The 22,519-nt window shown below is 42.8% G+C and overlaps 1 protein-coding gene across 5 annotated transcripts in view; it reads right to left on the bottom strand.

The window, feature by feature from the left end:
* rbm26 (RNA binding motif protein 26) overlaps window positions 1-22,519 on the bottom strand; it is a 92,232-nt gene that overhangs the window by 57,365 nt on the left and 12,348 nt on the right. For 4 of the 5 annotated variants that reach the window (XM_038817694.1, XM_038817696.1, XM_038817695.1 and 1 more), the window contains exon 3: window positions 6,985-7,103. In XM_038817694.1, the coding sequence (XP_038673622.1) occupies window positions 6,985-7,103 (119 nt within the window). Of the gene's footprint in view, window positions 1-6,984; window positions 7,104-22,318; window positions 22,466-22,519 lie in introns of those variants that run through there. The other variant, XM_038817697.1, reaches the window with a different exon arrangement.

Here is a 22,519-nt window from a genome sequence, read left to right as displayed (position 1 = left end):
CTTTTCAATGATAGATGGACGTAAAAGGCCCCATGACACGATTTTAAAGAACAGAGGCGCTTTCCCTGGTACACTGTCCAATCTTTATAGTCTAACCAGCATCACTAAAAAGATCACCCAGTCAATATCTGTTGTGGGGCCTTGCAGTGTGCAAACTTTATGAGCCAAATTCGGTACAATAGGAAATTGCACCCAAGGTGATGAAAGTTTAAATCTCTGCTAAAATGAATCTACATAATCACAAATGTAATATCTTGTCAGGCAGCTGACATTTTCTTTCCTTTCCATTACAATATTGATTCATGCATTTAACAGCAGCCGGAAAATGACTTAAAGACACTTATCTGCCCGTGAATGAACTGCTCGATTAAAAATCATTGAAAATTATAAAAACCAGATGCAACCATTTACTACTTTCCTTGGAGTACATTAGTCAGCTTCCTTGCAAATGCAACAATCTTTGATATCAGAATTTTAGAATTACTGAACTGTTAACGCAGCCTGTCATGTCTGTGCCAGGTCTCCTCCGTAACTGCAATTTCCCTCATGCCACTCTCTCACTTTCTCTCCTCAACACTGTTTATTCTTCCTTTTGATAGTCTTTTTCCCTCAAGAATGCTTCGATTCAGCATGCCTCAACCAATGCATCGCAGGTCCAAACAAATTATGTAAAAAAGGCTTTCATCATTTTGCCACTGCTTCTTTCAATTGCTTTAAATCTGTGCGTGTTTATCCACCCTTCTACCAATAGGAAGATTTTTCCTCTCTACCTACTCTATCTTGATTCCTCATGATTTTGAATACCTCTATCAAATTCACTACATTTTCTTCTTTTCTCCAAGGAAAAAAAAGAGACCCAACTTCTCCAATCTTCCAACATAACTGAAGTTCCTCATCCCTGGGGCCATTGTGATGAATCTTTTCTGCACTCTCATGTTTTCATATCTTTTTTTTGTTCTATAAATTTAGTGTCCCCAATTAATTTTTTCCAATTAAGGGGCAATTTTAACATGGGCAATCCACCTAGCCTGCACATCTTTGGGTTGTGGGGGCGAAACCCACGTAAACACGGGGAGAATGTGCAAGCTCCACACGGACAGTGACCCAGAGCCGGGATCGAACCTGGGACCTCAGCGTCGTGAGGCTGAAGGGCTAACCCACTGCACCACCATGCTGCCCTGTGTTTTCATATCTTTAATGAAAGAGTGGTACCTAGAACTGGACACAATACTCTGGTTGAAGTTGAATCAGTCTCCTATACACGTTAATCTTCCTTGCTTTTGTACACTTCTGCGCCTATTAACGAAGCCTCGGAAGCTGCAAGCTTTATTAACTGTGGCACCTTCGCCAATTAATGTGCGTGTATCTAATATATAACATATACATACACATTTCTAGTCTTGCACCCCCTTTAGAATTGTACCCTTTATTTGATTGTACTTCTCTGCATTCTTCATTCCAAAATGAATCACCTCACATCAGCGCTCAAAATACATGGGGGAGGCAGGCGAAGTTGCCCCACAAAACGCCCTGGAAAATGTAATCACCGAGCCAGAGAAAAGTTGCCCCTCTACGTGGAAGTGACAGAATCTGTAAGAAACTGCTCCTCCAATCACAGGTTGTTTCCCTTCCGTGTTTATGTGGGGGGAAAGAGAACACAAGACCGAGACAAGGTGACAAAAGGGAAGCTGTAAAAGGGGAGAAAATATTTTTAAACCCTGCAACAAAAGAGATACAAAGCTAACTGGGAAGTCTTTGAGGGAATGAATTGCTTGCAAATTAATGTGAAATCTCCAACTTACGGCCGCAGACGTCCAGGAGCCTACATTAGGGGAAAATGTAGTGAATGCTATTGCAATGACCAGTGTTAACTGGATAATTTAATATTGAAATTTTATTTCATAATATTTGCATTTGTGTTTTCACAGCCTGTTTCACACAGAATTACTTGAGGTGCAGCGACTGTGTTAGAGACAAACATTTTACATATACCAGGTTCCACACAATAATGAATGACTTTCATTTTTAGTGTTTTTTATGCATTTAGGACATACCCAAGTGTTTGATAGTCAATTAAACACTTCAGAAGTGCACTCATTGTTGTGATGAAGAAATGCAATTAGCTAAATTTGGGGGCGTCTAGGGCTAGGGAGCAAATCCAAACATTAAAACCAGATCTTTTGAGTGAAATTAGGTTGCCACTTGTGCATACAAAAGGTGGAGAAATATGGAATTCTCTTCCACCAGCAACAATTGATGACAAATCCATATTAATACTAGTTCAACTGTTAAATTTAAATCTGAGATGGAGATCTGTGGTGAAGTAAAAATGGTAGTACCTGCCTGGTTAAAATCTTCCAGCTTTTTGCATATACACAATGGAAATGCTTAGCTGTAACTTCACCAGTCTGCGGAAAAAGTATTTAGGGTAATGGGGTGCTGCGAGTAGAAGTGTGTCACTTATTTTTTTAATAAACTTTGTTGCGAACATCTTGTGTCAATTTAAATAACTATTGCGTCTTGCATTAATTCTAAGTAGTTCCATTGTTTACATTTAAACTTTTTTAAATTTGGAATTAGCCGAGAATCATAGAATTTACAGTGCAGGGGGCCATTCAGCCCATTGAGTCTGCACTGGCCCTTGGAAACAGCACCCTACTTAAACCCACGCCTCCATCTTATCCCCGTAACCCCATCCAATCGTTTTGGACACCAAGGGCAATTTATCATGGCCAAACCACCTAACCTGCACCTTTGGACTGTGGGAGGAACCCGGGACGTCCGGAGGAAACCCACGCAGATCCCGGAAGAATGTGCAAACTTCACACAGTCACCCGAGGTCGGAATTTAACCCGGGTCTCTGCTGCTGTGGGACAGCAGTGCTAACCACTGTGCCGCCACCTGGGGCCGTGAACACATCTGCTTGGTGGTAGCTAGCTTCTATGGAGCAACAAATTCTCATGTGTCACAAGCTGGTGATATATTCATTTGTTAGAATGGATCCAAGTGCAAGAAAAGACCCTCAAGCCCACCAACTAGGTCCAGTGAAAATGTGACTAATCCCCCCAACCATGCAATCCTGCAACAAACTTGGGAATAGCTCTGGGAAATTCCTTTCAATCCCCCCCACAGGCAAGTTAAAAAGCTATGCAACACATACATACATGTTCAAAACAAAGCTACTAACAATTCACCTTCTGTAACTGACAATCCGCGAACCTTCTTTGCAAAATGCTGTAGCGTATCAGACTTCTGGGCATCTAACATAACTCTTTGACCTTTCATCTTTTCATCCAATCTTTTTCAATCTATCCAAACCAGACTAAATACAAATCCTTAATTTTAACAACTTCTATACTGAAATTATATGGGAAAACGATATGTGAAAAACAGAACCAGCATATTTGGATTACATTTTAAATTAAGACAATAGATTTGCAGGGAAAGTAAATAGGTTCCTGGAAAAACAATGGGGAAGCAGGAAAATTAGACTCTAATGGTTGCACGGAAAATAAATGCAAAGAGCTGAGCCATAATACCTAGGGGGCTTTTCACAGTAACTTCATTGCAGTGTTAATGTAGGCCTACTTGTGACACTAAGAAAGATTTGAAAATATGGCTGAAGGCATAACCATAAGGAACAAGTACTGCAATTGGGAAAACTGCACAGATAAATGGAGTATCGTGATAAAATTAATGCTCAACAAATTCATATGATAAAGCATACAGTGGATCTAGACTGCAGATGTCATGATTAAATTTTTTTAAAGTGCAAAGTAAAGGTTGGGGTAGCAATATGTATAACTGGTCTGATTGCGCTCATAGCAAATGATGGCTGCATCCAAAAACAACACAATTCTGTTTTAGGTACTCACAAGTTCGATAAAGCAGACAAGAGATTGGAATAAAGCTCTTGCTATTCTACTCAAATATACTACCTTAAACAAACAACGCAAGCACATGACAGACCAGACTGATATCACTGGTCTTTTAATTGAAAAATGGCTCAAGGTGTCTGCAAGCCACTTTCATAGAATCATAGAATTTACAGTGCAGGAGGCCATTTAGCCCATTGAGTCTGCACCGGCCCTTGGAAAGAGCACCCCATTTAAGACCACACCTCCACCCTATCCCCATAACCCAGTAATCCCACCCAACACTCAGGGCAATTTTGGACATTAAGGGCAATTTAGCATGGCCAATCCACCCAACCTGCACATCTTTGGACTGTGGGAGAAAACTGGAGCACCCGGAGAAAACCCACGCAGACATGAGGAGAACGTGCAGACTCCGAACAAACAGAGACCCAAGCTGGGAATCGAACCTGGGACCTGGAGCTGTCTCAAATAAACAAGCATCAATGTAAAAGTGCCTTGATTCAATTTTGACCAGCAACTTTTTTCTCAGTAATGAGAGCTCAATTCGATCCCAGGTCAAAGGAAGAGATTATGTACCTCCCTATTTAACCAGCTTCTTGAACAACAGCCAACTTCATATTCAAATATAAATATAGGAAATCCTGGAAATACTCAGCAGGTCCGGCAGTAGCTGGCGAGAGAGAATCAGTTAACATTTCAAGCCAAAGACCTTTCATCAAAACTGGAAAAAGGTATGAGATGTAACAGGTTTTAAGCTGAGGGATGGTGGGTGAAGAACAAGACCATGATTATGTGGAAGGTTGAAAAGATTACTTGATAAAAGGGATGATGGTGCTCAACAACAGGAGAAGAAACAAAAATTTTGCGTCTGGAGGAGGTTTAAAATGGGAAAAACTGAATCATCGCAAAAAACATACACAAAGCAAAAACAAAAACAAAAAAAAAGGGGAAGAGGTTCTGGTCTGAAATCGTTAAACTCAAAATGTTGAATCTATAAAGCTGTAAAATGCCTAATTGAAAGTGGAGTTGCTGTTCCTCGAACTTACACTGAGGTTCAATTAAACAGTGCCAGGTCCATGGCACCATGACCGGGTCAGCTGTACAGGGGGACACAAAGGAGCCATATTGATATGAGATTTGATAGGGGACTATACAGGCATTGTAAATTAGTATAGAATCAAGAGGATAGAGTAGATAATTGGGGCTGGAGAGATGCCGTACGAGGGAGGGCGCTTATATTTTTGGGACATTGAGACCAGTTCTGGGGAACCATTTTGCTTGCAGAGAGATTTGCTAGTGCTTTTGGGGAAGGTGTGGGAACCAAAAGGTAATACTAGGGAGCGATACCAAGATACAAAGAATATTGGGATGGTAGTAGAGTGGGAGATAGTGGGTGGGTTCAGGGCAAAAGGGAGTAATTAAAGTGTAAATTAGGGTTGATGTGGGCTTACGTAAATGCATGGAGTGTGGTAAATAAGATTGGTGAGATGCAAATAGGCACATGGAAATATAATGTGGCGATAAGAGACCTGGCTCAAGGGAGGGGGGGGGGGGGGGGGGGGGGGGTGATTAAATATTCTGAGATTCACTTTGGGGACTCCTGCATCACCTGCCTGGTACTCACCCATTCCCTCACTCCCTGCATACTTAAACTGCAGGGTGACCATATTTACAGAAATGCTAACTACAAATCTTTCATGCTCGCGGATGTATCACAAAAGTGACACCAGCTGTTCCTTAACTCTGAAACCCTCCTACTGCAACACATGATATTTCCTGCTTAGGTTATCCAGGACTCTGGAATTGAGTTCCTACATGGAACAGGATGTGCACTCTAGTGGTCACATCTGCCCTGCCAGTCGTCTATTAGATAAATTGACTACTTAAAAAGGGAGTTTAATTAAAAATGTGTATTTAGCTCTTCATCAAATAAAAATATTTTTTAATTTTCTAACTCCTTAAGCTAACTTCCTAACTTCGGGAAAAAGGGAAGCAAAGCTACAATACTTACCAGCTAATCAACTCAAAGCCTTCCTGTGATATCGGTTTGATTTTTGTCTCTCTCTCACAGTTCAATGATCCTGGTCTGCTGTACAGCAATCACAACCTCCAGCGACCAGAAGCACACTTGTGAAATGAATAGAAGTGCTCCACAAAAAGTCACTTCACCTAATCTGCCCACTGTAGAGGATATCACACCACAAGTGAGACACTGTTTCACCTCGATATGTTGGGACAAAGATATGTATATTCACTACCTGAATAGGAAGGCACCTTGGGAAAGGGAGAAAGAGTAATAGAGCAGTGGACCAAACTGTTGCAGAGACAACCTTCTCTTTGGAATGGTGAAAATGGAAGGTTTGGGGTAGATGTGCTTGTTGGAGATGGCAGCAGATAATGTGAGAAATGTGGAGGCTGGTGGGGTGGGAAGTAAGGCTAAGGCGATCTCTATATGTTTCTGTAGTGGGGTGGAAAAGGAAGAGAACATAGGTTTGCGAAATGGAACAGCCACAGTTGTCAACCACAGTGCAGAGAAATCCACAGTTGAAGAAAAAGGAAGATATATCAGAACTTCTGGTATGGAAGGTTGCATCATACGAACAAATGCAACAGAGACCAAGAAACTGGATGAGAGGAATCCTTATAGGAAGCAGGGCATGAGAAAACAGAGTCAAGATAGCTTATAGCAAATATTGGCTCATTCCCACCCGGACTGCATTTTTTCAAACAGCTGTTGGTGCTGATTCTATATTCTCATTTATACCCCCTCTAGACTGGTTTCTTCTCTTCCAGCATGCCTTGCACCATCATCCCATTGTGCCTCTGTCTTGCTTAAAAACTGATGCATCTCTAAATGGGATGAAAGGTTTTTGACGGGATGCTTCACTTGTTTCTCCTTCCTCAGATGATACCAGACTCGCTGAGTATGTACAGCGTTTTCTGCTGCCTGTTTGGATTTCCTGCATCTGCAGTATTTTGTTTTTCCATCCATTGATTTAAAACTGCATGAATATCTCTGGGTATAGTTCACAGTTTCTTTTGCTCCGACGCTAACATTAAAAAAATTACCAAGTTGTTTTTGTATGCAAGATGTTCTTTACTATACCTTTCTGTAGGAAGACGTCTAATTGGTCAACACACAGTGCCTTCAACTCCTTCTCAGTTTTATCTTTCTTTACCAAAGCAACAACGTATTTAGCAAGCGCGGATGGATCTGCATCACATCTGCAACAGAACACATGCAGAAAAAGACTTAAAAGCCCATCAATAATACGAATGTTCTTTAAACAATAATGTATTGAAATACATTGGGAATACACATTTTTAAAGAGTAGAAAAGTCTTATTTTGTTAAAGGTTCATCCTTTACAAAGATATTAGTGTAAGTAGGCTAGATATCAACTTCTCCTGCCCTCCTTTCTCGTGGGGCACAGAGGTAATTATTAATTTTTGTAAAAATGTAATAACTGATAGCCAAAGTAAATTAAGAACCTTTTACAAAACAAGATTTATTGCCTCTCCCCAGTACAGCAGCCAACCTGCTGTATACTGTCACTTCAGTAACATCAAAGATGCTGTGATTTAAATAAAATTCAAACCTCATTTTGAAGTTGGCCAAGTTGCAGATCCCAGGTTCCAAAGGGGGACTGGGGATGATATAATGTACCAATTAGCCTCTCAGCTTAGGTTCACTTGGGACTGGGTTGGTGGGGACCTCACTTCCATTTGGCTCGATATTGAAGCAGGCCAGTTGGTGTATCTTTTACAGGTTCTGTTGTCGTGGACTTCAGATCGAGCTCTGCTAGGTGGCCTAAAAATCATTAACACTCTTAAGAGTGTGGAGGTTGGTCCGTCAGAGAGATCTAAAATCGACTTCCGCTTTCTCTCCCATTCAGGACTTCCCACCAGGTTTTATGGAACATGGATTTCATATTTTGAGAGATAGAGGCATTTGTAGATGGGAGATGTGTTCACTAGTACCTCCTTGTCATCCTTTGAGCAGCTATGTCAACAATTTGACATTCTGAGACACTCTTTTCTTTAAGTATCTGCAAATTGACTTTATCCTTAATAAGACAACTATGCATCTTGCAAATTCTGTTCCCTGGTGGAAGAAAATCCTGACTTCTGCAGAGCCTAAACATTAATTGGCAATTTTGATAATACCTTATGATTTAGATCCTGTGAGTATATTGGGTACGTTGCAATTTTGGGAAAGACTTGGCAACCAACATTGCTATGGAAACATGGGGCAATATATGGGATTGTGCCAATATACTGGGCATGGAACAGAATAAAGGAGGCTCAGTTCATGTTCTGCACCGTTTGCACATCACATCAGAGTTTGAAACACAGGTTTGATCCTGCTATTTCCCCGCTATCCCTCAAGTGCCTGGTAGTCGAGGGTGATTATATACACTGTGCATGGGTCCTGTGTCAACATTCAATCCTATTGGTCTGGTGCAGTTAAGGAGCTCAAGACGATAATTGGCACAGCCTTGGAAATTGATCCTATATTCCTAATTCTTGACCTTCCAGATAGGAGAATTTTTAACGCTAATGAAAAAGACATCCTAACTTTTGCAGCTCCAAAAAATATCTTCTACTATTGGATTAGTGGCAAGTCTTCTTCGATTCAGAATTGGCATAAAATAGTTATGGATTGTATCTCAGTTCGAAGTCGGCTACATCCTGTAAAGTGTGGGACCCCCATCTCAAATGTATGGGCTCCCCTCTTTCTGAACTGCTCTTGCAAGGCTTTCAATGAGCCTAATTGCAAGTCTTGATCTCGCTATACATGAATGTGTGAATCTTGTAATGTAATTTTACCATGTGTTTATGGCTCGATGTACTTCCCCCTTCCCCGATCTGTTGTGCAATCAGAAGCGCTGGTTCTTAAAGATCATTGTTCTGAAATTATCCTGTCTTTCTCTGTCCTTATGTTTGCAGAAATAATTGTTCTGTACTTTACCAGTTTGTGTTCTAAAAGTCATTGCCATTCTTATTTGCATACATTCTCTCATTCTATGATGACAAGATTACAATTAGTATTGGAAAGTATAACAAAAGCTTTTGCCTGATGGCGGTAGTGGAAAGGTGCTTTATCAATGCAAGTTTGCTTACTCTCAATTTCTCCAAGCCACAACTAAAATGAGTGGAAGTACATGATGAAAGTCGAATCAACTAATCATACTGCAGAAAGGTTCAACTGTGTGATCATATCCAGGTCATTGCAAAACCAAAACAGTCTGCGGATTACCCTGTCAAAAACAGACATGAAGGTATGATGTGCAGTGCCACATCATGAATGTGCTTATATATAGATTTTCAGAAATATAGAATCAAAGAACAGTTAAAGCACAGAAGGTGGCCACATGGCCCGGCTCTGTGTAAGAGCAATTCAATAAATCTTACTCCTCCCACGTTTTCCTCATACCACTATAATAGAAGGTGTGCACGACTGGACTCCCAGTGACGGTTTGTAGGTGGAGGTCGCACGTTTGGTCGCTCCTGCTAGAGCCTTTGTTTTTTTGGCCCTTGGCACCCAGTTTTTGGGAAAAATTTAATATTATCATTCGTGGGAAAGCTTAAGGCAACTAAAGGATGTTGAAAATCCAGAAAAAGAATACAGGGGAAACAAGGGGCGAGCAAAGTCCACCAGCAAGTTTGGTGGGGAGTTCAGTAGGAGGAAAGATGGCGGGAGTAAGTTCGCCGAGTGTGGCCACGCCCATTACGATGGATAAGTTGACAAAAGCGAAGGCGGGGGTTTTGAGTTTAAGCATCAAATGAAAATGATGACTTCGCTCAAGGAGTTGGTGGATAAAATGTTGCCCAGATGAAGGACGCTTTGGCAAAGATGACAACGGCGGTGCGGGAGCAAGGAGAGCTGTTGAAGGGGGTGGAGGAGGCATTGTCGCAGCATAGCGACCAGTTCACTTTGATAGGGGAAGAGTTGCGAAGGGTGGTGGAGAGTAAAAAAGGGCTGAGACCCAAGGCGGGAGTACCTGGGGAACAGGTCATGAAGGCAGAATCTAAGGATCTGCCTTAGAGACTGCCTGAGGGACTGGAGGGCTAGAGGTCTACAGAGTACTTTACGGAGATGTTTGCCAAGTTGATGGGGGAGGAGCAGGACCCTTCCCTCTACGAGTTGGACAGGGCCCACCAGTCACTCCAGCTGAAATCAAAAGCGAATGAGCCACCTAGGGCTATGATTGCCTGCTACCACAGCTATCAGGTGAAAGAGAAGGTTCTGTGATGGGCGAAGCTGAAATAAGGAGATGTGTGAAAGTGGTGATTTATATTATTGTGTTGGGAGTGTGGAAGTTTTGGGTGCGGGGGGGCTAGGGTGCTGTTTTTTTTTTACTATATGGTGGAGGGGGCTCTAGCTGGGGCCACCACACTAGCAGACACAAATTGGCTAGCGAACGGGAGCAAAGCGTAGGCGGTGACAGGGAAGATGCAGACGGGTAAGGCACCGGGACCAGATGGCTTCCCAGTGGAGTTTTATAAGAAGTTTCTGGATAAGTTGGCGCTGCTGCTGTTGGAGATGTTTGAGGACGTAGTAGTAGAGGGGTGCTGCTGGAGACTTTGGGACAGGCCTCCATTTTTCTGCAGCTGAAAAAGTGTAAGCAGTGATTGGGGAAAAGCAGGTGTGATTCGTGAAGGGAGACAGTTGTCATCTAATGTGCGGCATCTGTCGAATGTGGATCTTTCTCCATAAGAAGGGAAGGAGTTGGAGGTGGTGGCACTGGATGGAGAGAAGACATTTGATGGTGTCGAGTGGAGCTATTTGTGGTGGTGGAGTGTTTTGGGATTGGGCCCAAGTTTGTGGCTTGGGTGAAACTTGTATAAGGACCCGATGGCGAGCATGCACACAAATGAGATGAATTCAGGGTACTTTCCTCTGCACAGGGGAATGAGGCAGGGATGCCCCATGTCCCCTCTTCTGTTTCCACTGGCAATAAAGCCCTTGGCCATTGCGTGTAAGTGCTTGGATAAATGGAGGGGAATAGTGAGATGGGGGAGGGGCTTGGAGCATAGGATATCCCTGTACGCTGATGATCTTCTGTTGTCCATCTCTTCAGTGGGGGCTATTTAGGCGATTTGGACCATTGTCAGGCGACAAGATCATTTTGGGAAAAACTTAATTTTTTGTGGTATCTTCTCCAGGGCCATTTCAGATTGCGGCAACTTTAGGTATCTGGGAGTGCAGCTGGCTCGGGACTGTACTTGGCTCCAGAAGTTGAACTTCATAAGTTTGGTGGGCAGATTTGCTGAGATGGGATAGCCTTTCCTCATCATTGGCAGGCCGGGTGCAGGTGGTTAAGATCAACATTTTGCCGTGGTTTGTATTCTTGTTTCATTGCCCGCGGGTCTTTTTGCCCCCAAATTTTGTTTTATGGGGTGGAGAGGCTGATTTTGTCGTTTGTTGGGCCGGTAAGGTAGCAAGGATTAGGAGCACAGTGCTCCAGAGAGGGTGAGGGGGCTTTGCCCTCCGAACTTGTTATACTATTATTGTGTGGCGAAAGCTGAGAAAATGTGTGGCTGGAGTAGGGAGACAGAGGCTTTGTGGCTAAAGATAGAGGCAGGTTTTTGTAAGGGACCAGGGTTGCAGGAGTTAGCAATGCCACCGCTTCGGTTTGCCCCGGGGAGGTATTCACGGAGTCCGGTGGTAGTGGCCACGCTGAAAATATGGAGGCACTTTCGGCAGCACTTGCTGAAGTTGGGGGGAGGGTCAAAGTTAATGCCAATATGGGGGAACCATCGGTTTGAGCAAGGGATGATGGAAATAAAGGACCTGCTCATAGAAGGATGGTTTGAGAGTCTGGAGGAGTTGGGGCGAGGTCGGGGTGCCGCAAGGGGAGGGTTTCAGGTGCATGCAGGTGTGGGATTTTGTGAAAAAGGTCTATCTGGCTATTCCGGTAGCACCGCCCTCCTTGTTGCTGGAGGGGTTGTAGTCGGTGATGGGAGGGCATCATCTTGGCAATTTATGGGAGGATTTGGGAGAAGGATAGGGCATCTCTGGAAGAAGAGCTGGGGATAGCGCTGGAGGAGGGACTGGGGTGCAACATGCCGCGAAGAGTGAATGCCTCAACTTCACGTGCAAGACTGGGGTTGATACAGCTAAAGGTAGTGCACAGAGCACACCTGACGATATCGAGGATGAGTCGGTTGTTTGAGGGGGTGGAGAATATTTGTGAGCGTTATGGGAGGGGCCCAGACAATCATGTACACATTTTTCCCTGCCCGAAATTGAAGAAGTTTTGGGGGTTGTTCTTCAGCACCATGTCGGCAATTCTACATATGGATTTAGAGCCCAATCCCCTGGGTGCCATATTCGGGCTGTCAGACGTGCTGGAGTTGCAGCCGGGAGTGGGGGTGGGTATTTTGGGCTTCACCTCGTTGATCGCTCCCAGGTGGATCCTGTTGAGGTTGGAGGTCAGTTTCTTCATCCTGTGCCTCGGTATGGCTAGGGGAATCTAATGGATTTCTTGTATTTGGAGAAGGAGGGAAGGTGAAATTTTCTCCAAGGGACCTGGGGTTTTGTTTTATTTTGGGATAGTTTTGTTTGGTAAATGTTATACGAGTTATATTTTCAACTATTAAAATGTTAAAATTTTTAAACAAATATTTTTTTATTTTTTTTTTTAAAGTGTGCACAACAAACTGTGTATTTGGAGTTGAAGCCAGGTAGCAAAATTGGCTGAAAAATGGTTGCAGAACAGAGCTGGGTGAGTTACAGGTTTCTACAACGCGATTAACAGCGCACGAGTGGAAGTTCTCATTAATTCAACTTATTTCCATTCACATCTGGGAGGGGTTGTTTCAGAAGAACACCCTTTCAGGAAGCAGAGAACCAATAACTGACACAAACTTCTACATTATTCTGCATGTGTGCTGACTTCCGAAGTTGCTGCCGGTTTCAGGGACTGCAAAAATGGAAAATTCAGGCTGACACTGAAACATGGAAGTGCAGAGAGGATAAGAGAATTGATGGGACATCAATAATTCCACAGAAGTTGGAGGAAAACTGGTAGAGGTGTTTAAAATGATGAAGAGTTTGCATGGAAGAGAGATATTTGTGATGGAATAAATATGGGATAATGTAGCCAACTAAAGATCAAACAAAGAGTTTCCAGGAAATCTCTGTACAGAAAGTGACGAGAATGTGGATCTCAGTCATGTGAAGTGACTGAAGCATATAGTATTGGCTCAGTGTAGCCTTAATGTATACATGAAGAAGAATGAAATGGAGGAATATGGAGGCAGAGGTGAAGAGGCAAGTGTGGGAAATAAACACTGGCATAGACCAAGCAGGCCACTGATTCCATCAACACCTCCCATTGCCTGGGGAAAGCGGGCAGAAAATCAAAGACCCCCCCCCCCGGCTTACTCACTCTTCCACCTTCGTCCATCGGGCAGGAGATACAGAAGTCTGAGAACACCCACGGAACAGACTCAGAAAACAGCTTCTTCCCCACTGTTACCAGACTCCTAAATGACCCTCTTAAGGACTGACCTCATTAACACTACACCCCTGTATGCTTCACCCGATGCCGGTTATGTACATTGTGTGCCTTTTGATGCCCTATTATGTATTTTCTTTTCTTTTCATGTACTTAATGATCTGTTGAGCTGCTCGCAGAAAAATACTTTTCACTGTACCTTGGTGCATGTGACAATAAACAAAATCCAAATCACCTGTAGTGCTGTAGATTCTATAATAGCAATATTGACAAGGGCAGCACGGTAGCGCAGTGGTTAGCATAGCTGCCTCACGGCGCCGAGGACCCGGGTTCAATCGCGACCCCGGTCACTGTCCCGGAGTATGGAGTTTGCACATTCTCCCAGTGTCTGCGTGGGTCTCACCCGCACAACTCAAAAGATGTGCAGGGTAGGTGAATTGGCCATGCTAAATTGCCCCTTAATTGGAAAAAAGAATTGGATACTCATAGCAATATGGACTAGTAGACTGGAACAGCTCAAATTCAATACAAAGAGCATTTTACCTTGTTAAGAGTAGGGAGACATAGCGCCCCCAGCAACATTGACCCACCTATGCCCACAATTTCCTGTCCACTCTGCACAGATATGAACACCATCTAATCTACCTAGGGTTGAGGACAATTACAGTGATAAGGTTATATTGATCATCACCACTGATTTAAAAAAAAATAAACTTGGAGTACTAGTAGACCAAGAGATTCGGATTACATAGTCAGCCATACTTCCATGTCATTTTGTCCATTATTATTGCAAGCACCACCGAAAAACTTGCCTGTATTGCAAACTTTTTCTCAAGTGTATCTCAATATAATACCATCATAAATTCAAAGTCAACGATTAAAATAATCCGAAATAAGCAAAATACTGTGGATACTGCAATCTAAAACAAGAATAAAGAATGCTGGAAAAGTTCAGCAGGTTTGGCAGCATCTATAGGCGGGCGGGGGGAGGAAGGAAACAGAATTAACGTTTAGAGCCCGCTTGGCTCTTACCTTATACCCGGAGTTAAAATGGTAAACAAGAGGAAGGTTGGGGCCATGCTTCGGGCCTTGAATGGTGAGGAGGGTGGAGTTAAAGGGGCAGGTGTTGCACCTTCTGTGATTGCCAATCGCAGAAGATGCAAGATCTTCCCCTTTACCTTCTCACAACTCAGACAGCCAAACACTCCTTTCAGGTTAAGCAGTGTTTCACTTGCACTGCCTTCAATTTGGTCCACTGCATTCGCTGCTCCCAATATGGTCTATTCTACATCGGGAAGACTGAACGCAAACTGCAAAAAGCAACGCCTTGCGGAACACGCTTGTTACGCCTGCAAACATGGCTGCAAGCTGCCTGCTGCTGGCCATTTTAACTCAGCACGCCGCTCTCATGTCCACATGTCTGCCTTTGCCCTGGCGCAATGATCCAGTGAAGCCCAACACAAGCTGAAGGAACAGCATCTCATCTGCTGATTAGACATGTTACAGCCCTCAGAATTCAACATGAAGTTCACGAACCTAAGACTGCAACCTTTCTCCTCCATCTTAAAACCATCTCTTTAAAAATGTATCCCAATGCATTTATTGCCTCAGTGCAATAATCCTCCCACACAAGTCATTTTGTTTTTACGGTTACTATATCTGATTGCAACCTCTCACAGCTACATTTTAATACCAAACACTATCCTTCCTCTTTTCTTCTGATGACGAGCCAAACTAACTCAAAACGTTTACACTTATTTTGTGACCAGCTGAGCATTCATTGTTCTTGATTAAAATAAACATCCCTTGAAAATCTTGATATGTTTGTTACAATTTTGGACTTTGTCATGGATCTGCCCAACATAGGTAGAAATCTGCCTAGTAACAGCAGTGACACAAAATGTAACACGGTATGATGGAATGTGATCTAGTGCAGGCATTGTCAAACTCGCGGGCGTGACCCGCGGGTGGGTCGTGGGCGGGTGTCAGGAGGGTCGCGGAGCCATCTGTCGCGACGCTCCCGATCACGCAAATCTGCGCGCAACAGCCGGCTATTAATAACGCCGGCTGCAAGTGGCCTTCAAAATGGCCGCAAACATGTAAAATAATTGCGGCCGCACTGCGCAGGCATGCCAGATCATTGGCACTCATGTGCAAAACTATGCGCATGTGCGCCGATGAACGGGCATGCATGTGCAGTGCGGCCGCTTTTTTTTTTTAAACGGCCGCAGCTTTTTGTTTTACAAGTTCAAGGGGGTGGGGTGGGGGGGGGGGGGGGGGGGGGGGGGGTTTATTTGATAAAACTTTACAGGACAAAAATGCAGAAATTGGACAGATGGAGACTCCATACTTTCCAACACCGGAAGACTTCACCTTCATCCAACAGTTTCCATTGGGGGAGCGTGTACGAGGGCCAAAGGGACCCAAAACCATTTCCTCCATTTTTGTCAGCAGCAAACAAAGCAAGAGAAAATGGTGGATCGCGCAGGTCAGCCGGCGTAGGTCGCGAAGGTCGGCCGGGTTGGGTCCCAAAGGTTGGCCGGTTGGTAAAAACGGGTCCCTGGAAAAAAAAAGTTTGAAGAACACTGATCTAGTGTTCCAAGCTGGGATACCCTCGCAGCTACCATCAATGTGGTTCGTGACAACATTGAAGGATAAATTAGAGGTCTAGAGTAGATTGATTTCAACACTTTGAAAAAGTGTTCGCGAATATACTTGTGGTTAATATTGTGAATTATAAAGGGGTTAAATATTGGGAGCAAAAAAAGGATAAACAAACAAAAATAAACTTGTTTTAAACGCATTCTGGATTAATATAAATTAATATACAATATATTTTGGTATTTTCCATTTAAGCAGACGGTGTTCCACGGGTATCCTTGACATGAGAAATTCCATGGCAAAAATACCATCCAACACTTTTCTTTTCAAAATGGAAGAAATTAAATAAGAACTAAGTATTAGATAGAAAACCTCATTTCTTAGCCTAATTAAATATTTTCTCAGTTGAGAAAGATTGTTTTTTGGTTTCCAGAAGCAAAAGTTATTTTGCAGCACTTTGGACCAGAGATAATCACATAAGGCTAAAAGTTCAAACTCAACAGCTCAATTGGCGTAAACCGCATAACAGGTGAATGTGATTGGACAGATAGTGTATTATGGGCAGTATCTACTAACAACATGGGAAAAGCAAAATCAACAATGGGCTGGCTGCACATTGCTGTAGCTGGGCATCAAACAGCATCTGCCCTGAATGTCAGACTTAGCCCGCACTCTTCAGAATCCCTGAAATATTACAGCATAGAAGGCCGACTGATTCTCTGAATGAGTAATTCACACGTGCGGTGCCCAGTAGGCCAAGCTAGTATTCAACATATACCTCTTTGTTCTTGTGCCCTTATTAATAAGGATGTTGTGTGCTATATTAACCACTCTCTCAAGCTGTCCCGTCACTTCTCAATTAATTTTGCACATTTACACCCAGGTCTCTCTGCTCTTGCATCCTTGCAGAATTCTACGCATTGAACTTCATCTGCCACCTGTCTGCCGATTTCACCACCTTGTCCAATTCTTTTTGAAGTTCCATAATAGCGTTCTGGCTCACAATGTTTCGATTCTTCCGTAATCTTTGAAATTATGCCTTGTACAACAAGACTGAGGAAATTTTACATCAGGAAGACCAGGGGTCCCAACATTGACCTCTGGGGAATTCCACTACAAACCTTCCTCCAACTTAAAAAACATACATTAACGACGACCCTTTTCTTTTCACTCAACCAATTCCATGTTCTTACTGTCCCTTTTATTCCATAAGCTATAATTTTGCTCACAGGTCTGTTGTGTGGCACTGTATCAAATGCTTTTTGGAGGGCCTTGCACACATCAACTGCATTCCCTTAATCAACCCTCTCCAAGCTCTTTAATAGACTTTGGGAAGTTAGTTCAAAAAGATTTTCAGCTCGAAACAATTTTGTCTGCTTGGTTAATGAGGGTCTAAGTTGATAATGACATAATGAGGGAACCAGGGTATGAGCGAACAGGACACCTCACATAACAAATGAACATTGTGGATTGGGAAATAAACAGCAGAATGACCAAGAAGGGTAAATAAAAGCTAGTGAAATCAAAACGTTAAATGAGGTGAAGAAAGTGAAAGAGGGGGAAAGAAAGATTGGATTGATTTAAAAAAATACTTAATTTTAAAATCTTTTAGAAGAATTCACAACCTGAAGGAATAAGCCTCCACACAAACAATAGTTAATTTTCAGTTACCTTTGAACAGTAATAACATTTATTCTTAAGAGTGCTTTACACTTCATAGTTACGAACCTTAAATATCTATGGTGGGTTTTGTTTGCATCCACCATGCAAGTACTGCAACTTTTGCACCAATGGTGAGGGTTTTTATTTTTAAAAAGCTAACAGCGGAGCAAGAACTTGGATTGCAACATTTGGTATTTGTTTTTAATCACCGATATGTCCCAAGACAATTGCTGGTCATGTATGCATAAATAACAGCTTCACCATTACTCTGGTTATAACAGCCAACCCACTGATTCTCTTTGGTTGCATGGTCTAAATGGTATCACAATAGCTCTTGTGCCACATTAGGATAACACTTATCTGGTTGAACGGATGAGAAAATGTTGCCAGCTTTATCCAGGAAAGACATTAAATATTGTTTTGCCAATAGATTTGTCTTCATTGCCCTATTCATCACAAATGTAAACAAATATAATATGACAAATGCATCCCAAGTAACACTTGCAAATTAATGTTACTTAATAATTTGTGATAAATATAATTGAATTACTTGCATCTTGTTTGCATCTGCAATTATCAGTGAGCAAGTTGCTGCCACACTTTCTAATGCATTATATGCCAAATGTCATAGCCACTTGCTCCCGCCCCTAACTTCTTTCTCTTGAACATGCATATTTCTGCCCGCTCCAAAAGCCTCTCCCAACCAATCCCAGAGCCGGCCTCCAACACATTGTTACTGTTAAAGTGAACCCGAGAGGCAGAGTTTCAAGACAGAAACAATGGGCAAGTCAGACATAATAGGAACACACTGAGCAACAAGTGAGAGCCAGCGAGAAGAGAGACAAGCATAGGGAGGGCACAAAGGTTAATGGAAAAGCAAAGATAGTTGCACACAGGAGATATAATTTACTTCTGTAAGCAATTCCAGAGGAAAATAAACTTTGTGCTGCGTCACTCCTGTAATTATAAAACAGGAGATCTAACACCTCAAGAGCAATGCAAAATAAAAAGCAAATTAACTTTCTAACTTTCTGCCATTGTGCAATCTGATCAGGCCATGGACTACATTCAAAAGGTTTAACAAATTGTTTCTTATAGTCTGATGCTTTCCTTCAGCTAAGTGTCACTTTACTCATTGCAAAGGAACAAAAATGTCACAGGCTACACCATATAAAGCTACCAACCCACCATTGTGACCAAGTAAGCTCAAGTTTTTCATGGGGGGGGGGGAGAAACAATCTGGCAGCACAGTAGCACAGTGGTTAGCCTGTGGCTTCACTGCGCCAGGGTCTCAAGTTCGATTCCCTGCTGGGTCACTGTCTGTGCAGAGTCTGCACGCTCTCCCCGTGTCTGCGTGGGTTTCCTCCGGGTGCTTCGGTTTCCTTCCACTAGTCCCAAAAGACGTGCGGTTAGGTAATTTGGACATTCTAAATTCACATCTGTGCACCCGAACAGGCGCCGGAATATGGCGACTATGGGCTTTTCACAGTAACTTCATTGCAATGCAAGCCTACTTGCGATAATAAAGATTACGTCAAGAATCAAAAGGGTGACTTCAATTCTGCTGACATTAATCTAAAGGAAACGGTTCTTGCAATTGATGGCAGATGGTACAGCATCAGTAGCCCACCGCAATGGAACCAGGAAAGGGTAAGGTAACACAGTGGTTAGCACTGTTGCTTTACAGCAACAAGGACTCGGGTTCGATCCCCTGCGTGGGTCACTGCCTGTGCGGAGTCTGCACTTCCTTCCAGTGTCTGCGTGGGTTATCTCCGACTGCTCCGGTTTCCTCCCACAAGTCTCGAAAGATGTGCTTGTTAGGTGAATTGGACATTTTGAATTCTCCCTCAGTGTACCCGAACAGGTGCCGTAATGTGGCAACTAGGTGCTTTCACAGTAACTTCATTACTGTAAGCCTACTCGTGACACTCAAAATACTTATTATTAAGTGATCTAAATTATAAAATGCTTAATATAAATAAAAGTGAATGAGGCCCCAGAGGGAAACGAACAGAAAAGAAGGAAATAAGGGTAAGTGAAGAATTTACTTTTGATCGCCACTCACTAATGGAAGGAGCAAGTGGGAGTGAGAATGGAGGATGGTTCAAGATAAGATAATTGTGGAGTAAGGAGTGGAGGATATAGGTGCTCAACTGGTAGATCAAAAGGATAAAAGATAGGGGTGGGTGGCATGAAAGAACAATGATAAGAATTAAGAGTTTAAAGCACTTTTTTTTCTTGGTATGTGCATGAAGTGCGCAAGTCTTATTTACTGCGCATTCCCTAGCTCCCCTGCATAGGTGCTGGTGAGCCTTCTTGAACTGCTCAAGTCTCTGCAGCAATGATCCTTCAACAATGTGAGTTACGTCAGGCGGTGACAAAGGAACAGCAATGTTAGGATAGGATGTATGCCATCCTATGTAGACCTGAAGAGGAACTTGGAAGGGAATAGCACTGTCACCAAGGGTGGCAGAGATCACAGTAGAAGTAGGTATGGCCAAAGTATCTTGATGAGCTGCTGCAGTCCATGTCATGGTTCATTAGTGACGGATTTTGTTTGGGGAGTGGGAAGGGAATAATTGAAGGCCCATAGCCCAATTTTTAAAATCTAATTAAAAAGCAGAAAAGAGAGAGACACGAGAACATAGTCTCTAATTTGCCATGTACAGTAAACTCATTATCCAGCATGCACGAGAAATGCCCAGTTAATGCCAGATAACCAGAAATATCGATTAACAGGGATTTCCATTCACTAATGAAATACAGCGCAATAATTGTAGCTTCAACTAATATGCAAGTACTTGGGAAATAATGAACAGCATTCTATTTACTCCCAAATCTTCAACAGTGTTATGAAACACAGATTAAAGTATAAAATAATGCCGTAGATTAAAGTGTAAAATAATGGCGTAGATAGGTACAGGTTCTAGATTACTTTGCAATTGCTTCTGGTTGGTAGTGACGATTCGCACCAGAACTCTGGTTAATAGAGATTGTTAGAGTGCCAGATAGCACACAATTTATTGTGCAATGCCACGGGAGATCAACCAGGTATTTTAACAACCTTATATGTGCATGTTTTTTTCCATCCCGTATCAGTTTTAGTAGTCTGGTGTGATAAAATTCTTTTAGAAACTTCTCTCATTCTGCCTCACTGGAAAACAGTTCAACTTTTGAGGAATGCAAGTAGGCAATTGGTTTTGCCAGTGTCAGCTGACTTGTAACTGTAAACGACCTGATCTTCATTACTGCAGCAGTGACCCACTTCTTTTGTAGATCTTGTGAGCTGTCACTGGATTTCTGCGTCATGCCCAGTAAAGGAGTTCATATTAGTTTTACAATTTGGTGCTACACATGTTAAAATCTGCCCATTTCAAGTACACGAATCCTACCGACAGTTTTGCTGTAAGCGTCAGCAGAAACATGGAGCGGAATTGTGTTCTATGGGTTTACAAAGAAACACAGGAGGAAATGAAATGAACAGGGTAGGACAACGGAGAAGAAAAAACTGCATTCTTTTTCTGCAATTCCTCAGTAGAATAAAAACACATGTTTGGTGAAGATATTGTAGACCTGTGGCATTCATTACGGCAGAATATTTTAAAAAACACTTTCAAATCAAAAGTACAAAAATACATGAACTGTCAGTTCTTGGGAGTGGATGAAAAATAGTGTTAAACCCCAAAATATATTTAATGATTGTTTTTTGCAAATTCTACTGTAGAAATATAATTTATGTTTGGTCTGCTTCAGCAGCCACAAGAAGGAAACATAAAACAGTGAAGACTGAAAGTAATGTATACAGTTAAAACTTACCTGCAGCCACCTAAAATTTTAACAAATTAAACCTTCCGTAAAATGAAATGGGGGGGGGGGGGGGGGGGGGGGGGAAATAAAAGGCATGACGCAAATTATCCTATTTTTCGGGTTCAACAATTACTCTGTACTTTCAAACAGTATGGCTACATTTTGATAAATAAAGATCTTTGATTAAAACAGAAGATACTCCATTAAGATTTTAAATAGCAACGAGGAATGGTACACATGTTGTCAGTGACCAGTGTAGTGGTAGGCCCTCAATGTCGTGAAGTGCAAATTACAGTAGTAATTTAGTAATGCTTTCGCAGCGCTATGGGTGATGACTGTCACTTGCAGCAAAAGTTAGGACGAAGAAAGCTTGCCAACCCTCACAATTGCCTAAGTTTGAGTGCTTTTCGCATCCGGACTAACTGTATGACAAGTCAAAAACCTTCAGCGATTGCGGTGTGTTTTGATGCGGCGATGCAATTTTATTTAATTTTTTTTAAAACCCTGAAATGCATGCTCTACCAAGCATCTGGTACTCACTCAAGAGAACCCCAAGATGTGGATGCTCTCTGCAGGACAGCCGCATAAAACACTCACCATGTGCTGTCGCGGTTGGAGGTACGAACCCCACAACGCACCGTCCGGGGGGAGGGGGGGACTATGGGGCAAACAAGACAGGTCGCTGAAGCAGTTTTGCACAAGTACAGTGGGCGAGAGAAAGACCTCTGCCGAATCATGGAGTTGAGCTAGTTTTAGGATCAACGATTGCACCCCCCCTCCCCTCCCCCCTCCTCCTCCAAACAGCCCAAGCCAACACTCCTTGTACTTGTCAAGAGACCCAGGAGTAGCTGGTGAGAAATTTAAACATATATGACACTGGGATGGCGCAAACTATTGTACTTACATGGGTTCCAGGGTCTTGGTGAGCCACGACTTGAGGGCGTCGAGGTTTTCTATCATCATTGTGATCGATCATGGGAAAGAGGTCGTCCAACGCTAAAGGGGGTGGGTGTGTGTGTAAGGCAATGGGGGGGGGGGGGGGGGGGGGAGCTCAGGGAGGGGTGCCCTGATCGATAAGGAGCTGGAATTGTTTTCCTTCCCCCTT

The sequence above is a fragment of the Scyliorhinus canicula genome, chromosome 14 (genome assembly GCF_902713615.1).
Source record: "Scyliorhinus canicula chromosome 14, sScyCan1.1, whole genome shotgun sequence".
NCBI lineage: Eukaryota > Metazoa > Chordata > Chondrichthyes > Carcharhiniformes > Scyliorhinidae > Scyliorhinus > Scyliorhinus canicula.
This window is presented reverse-complemented; position numbering and strand designations above follow the sequence as displayed.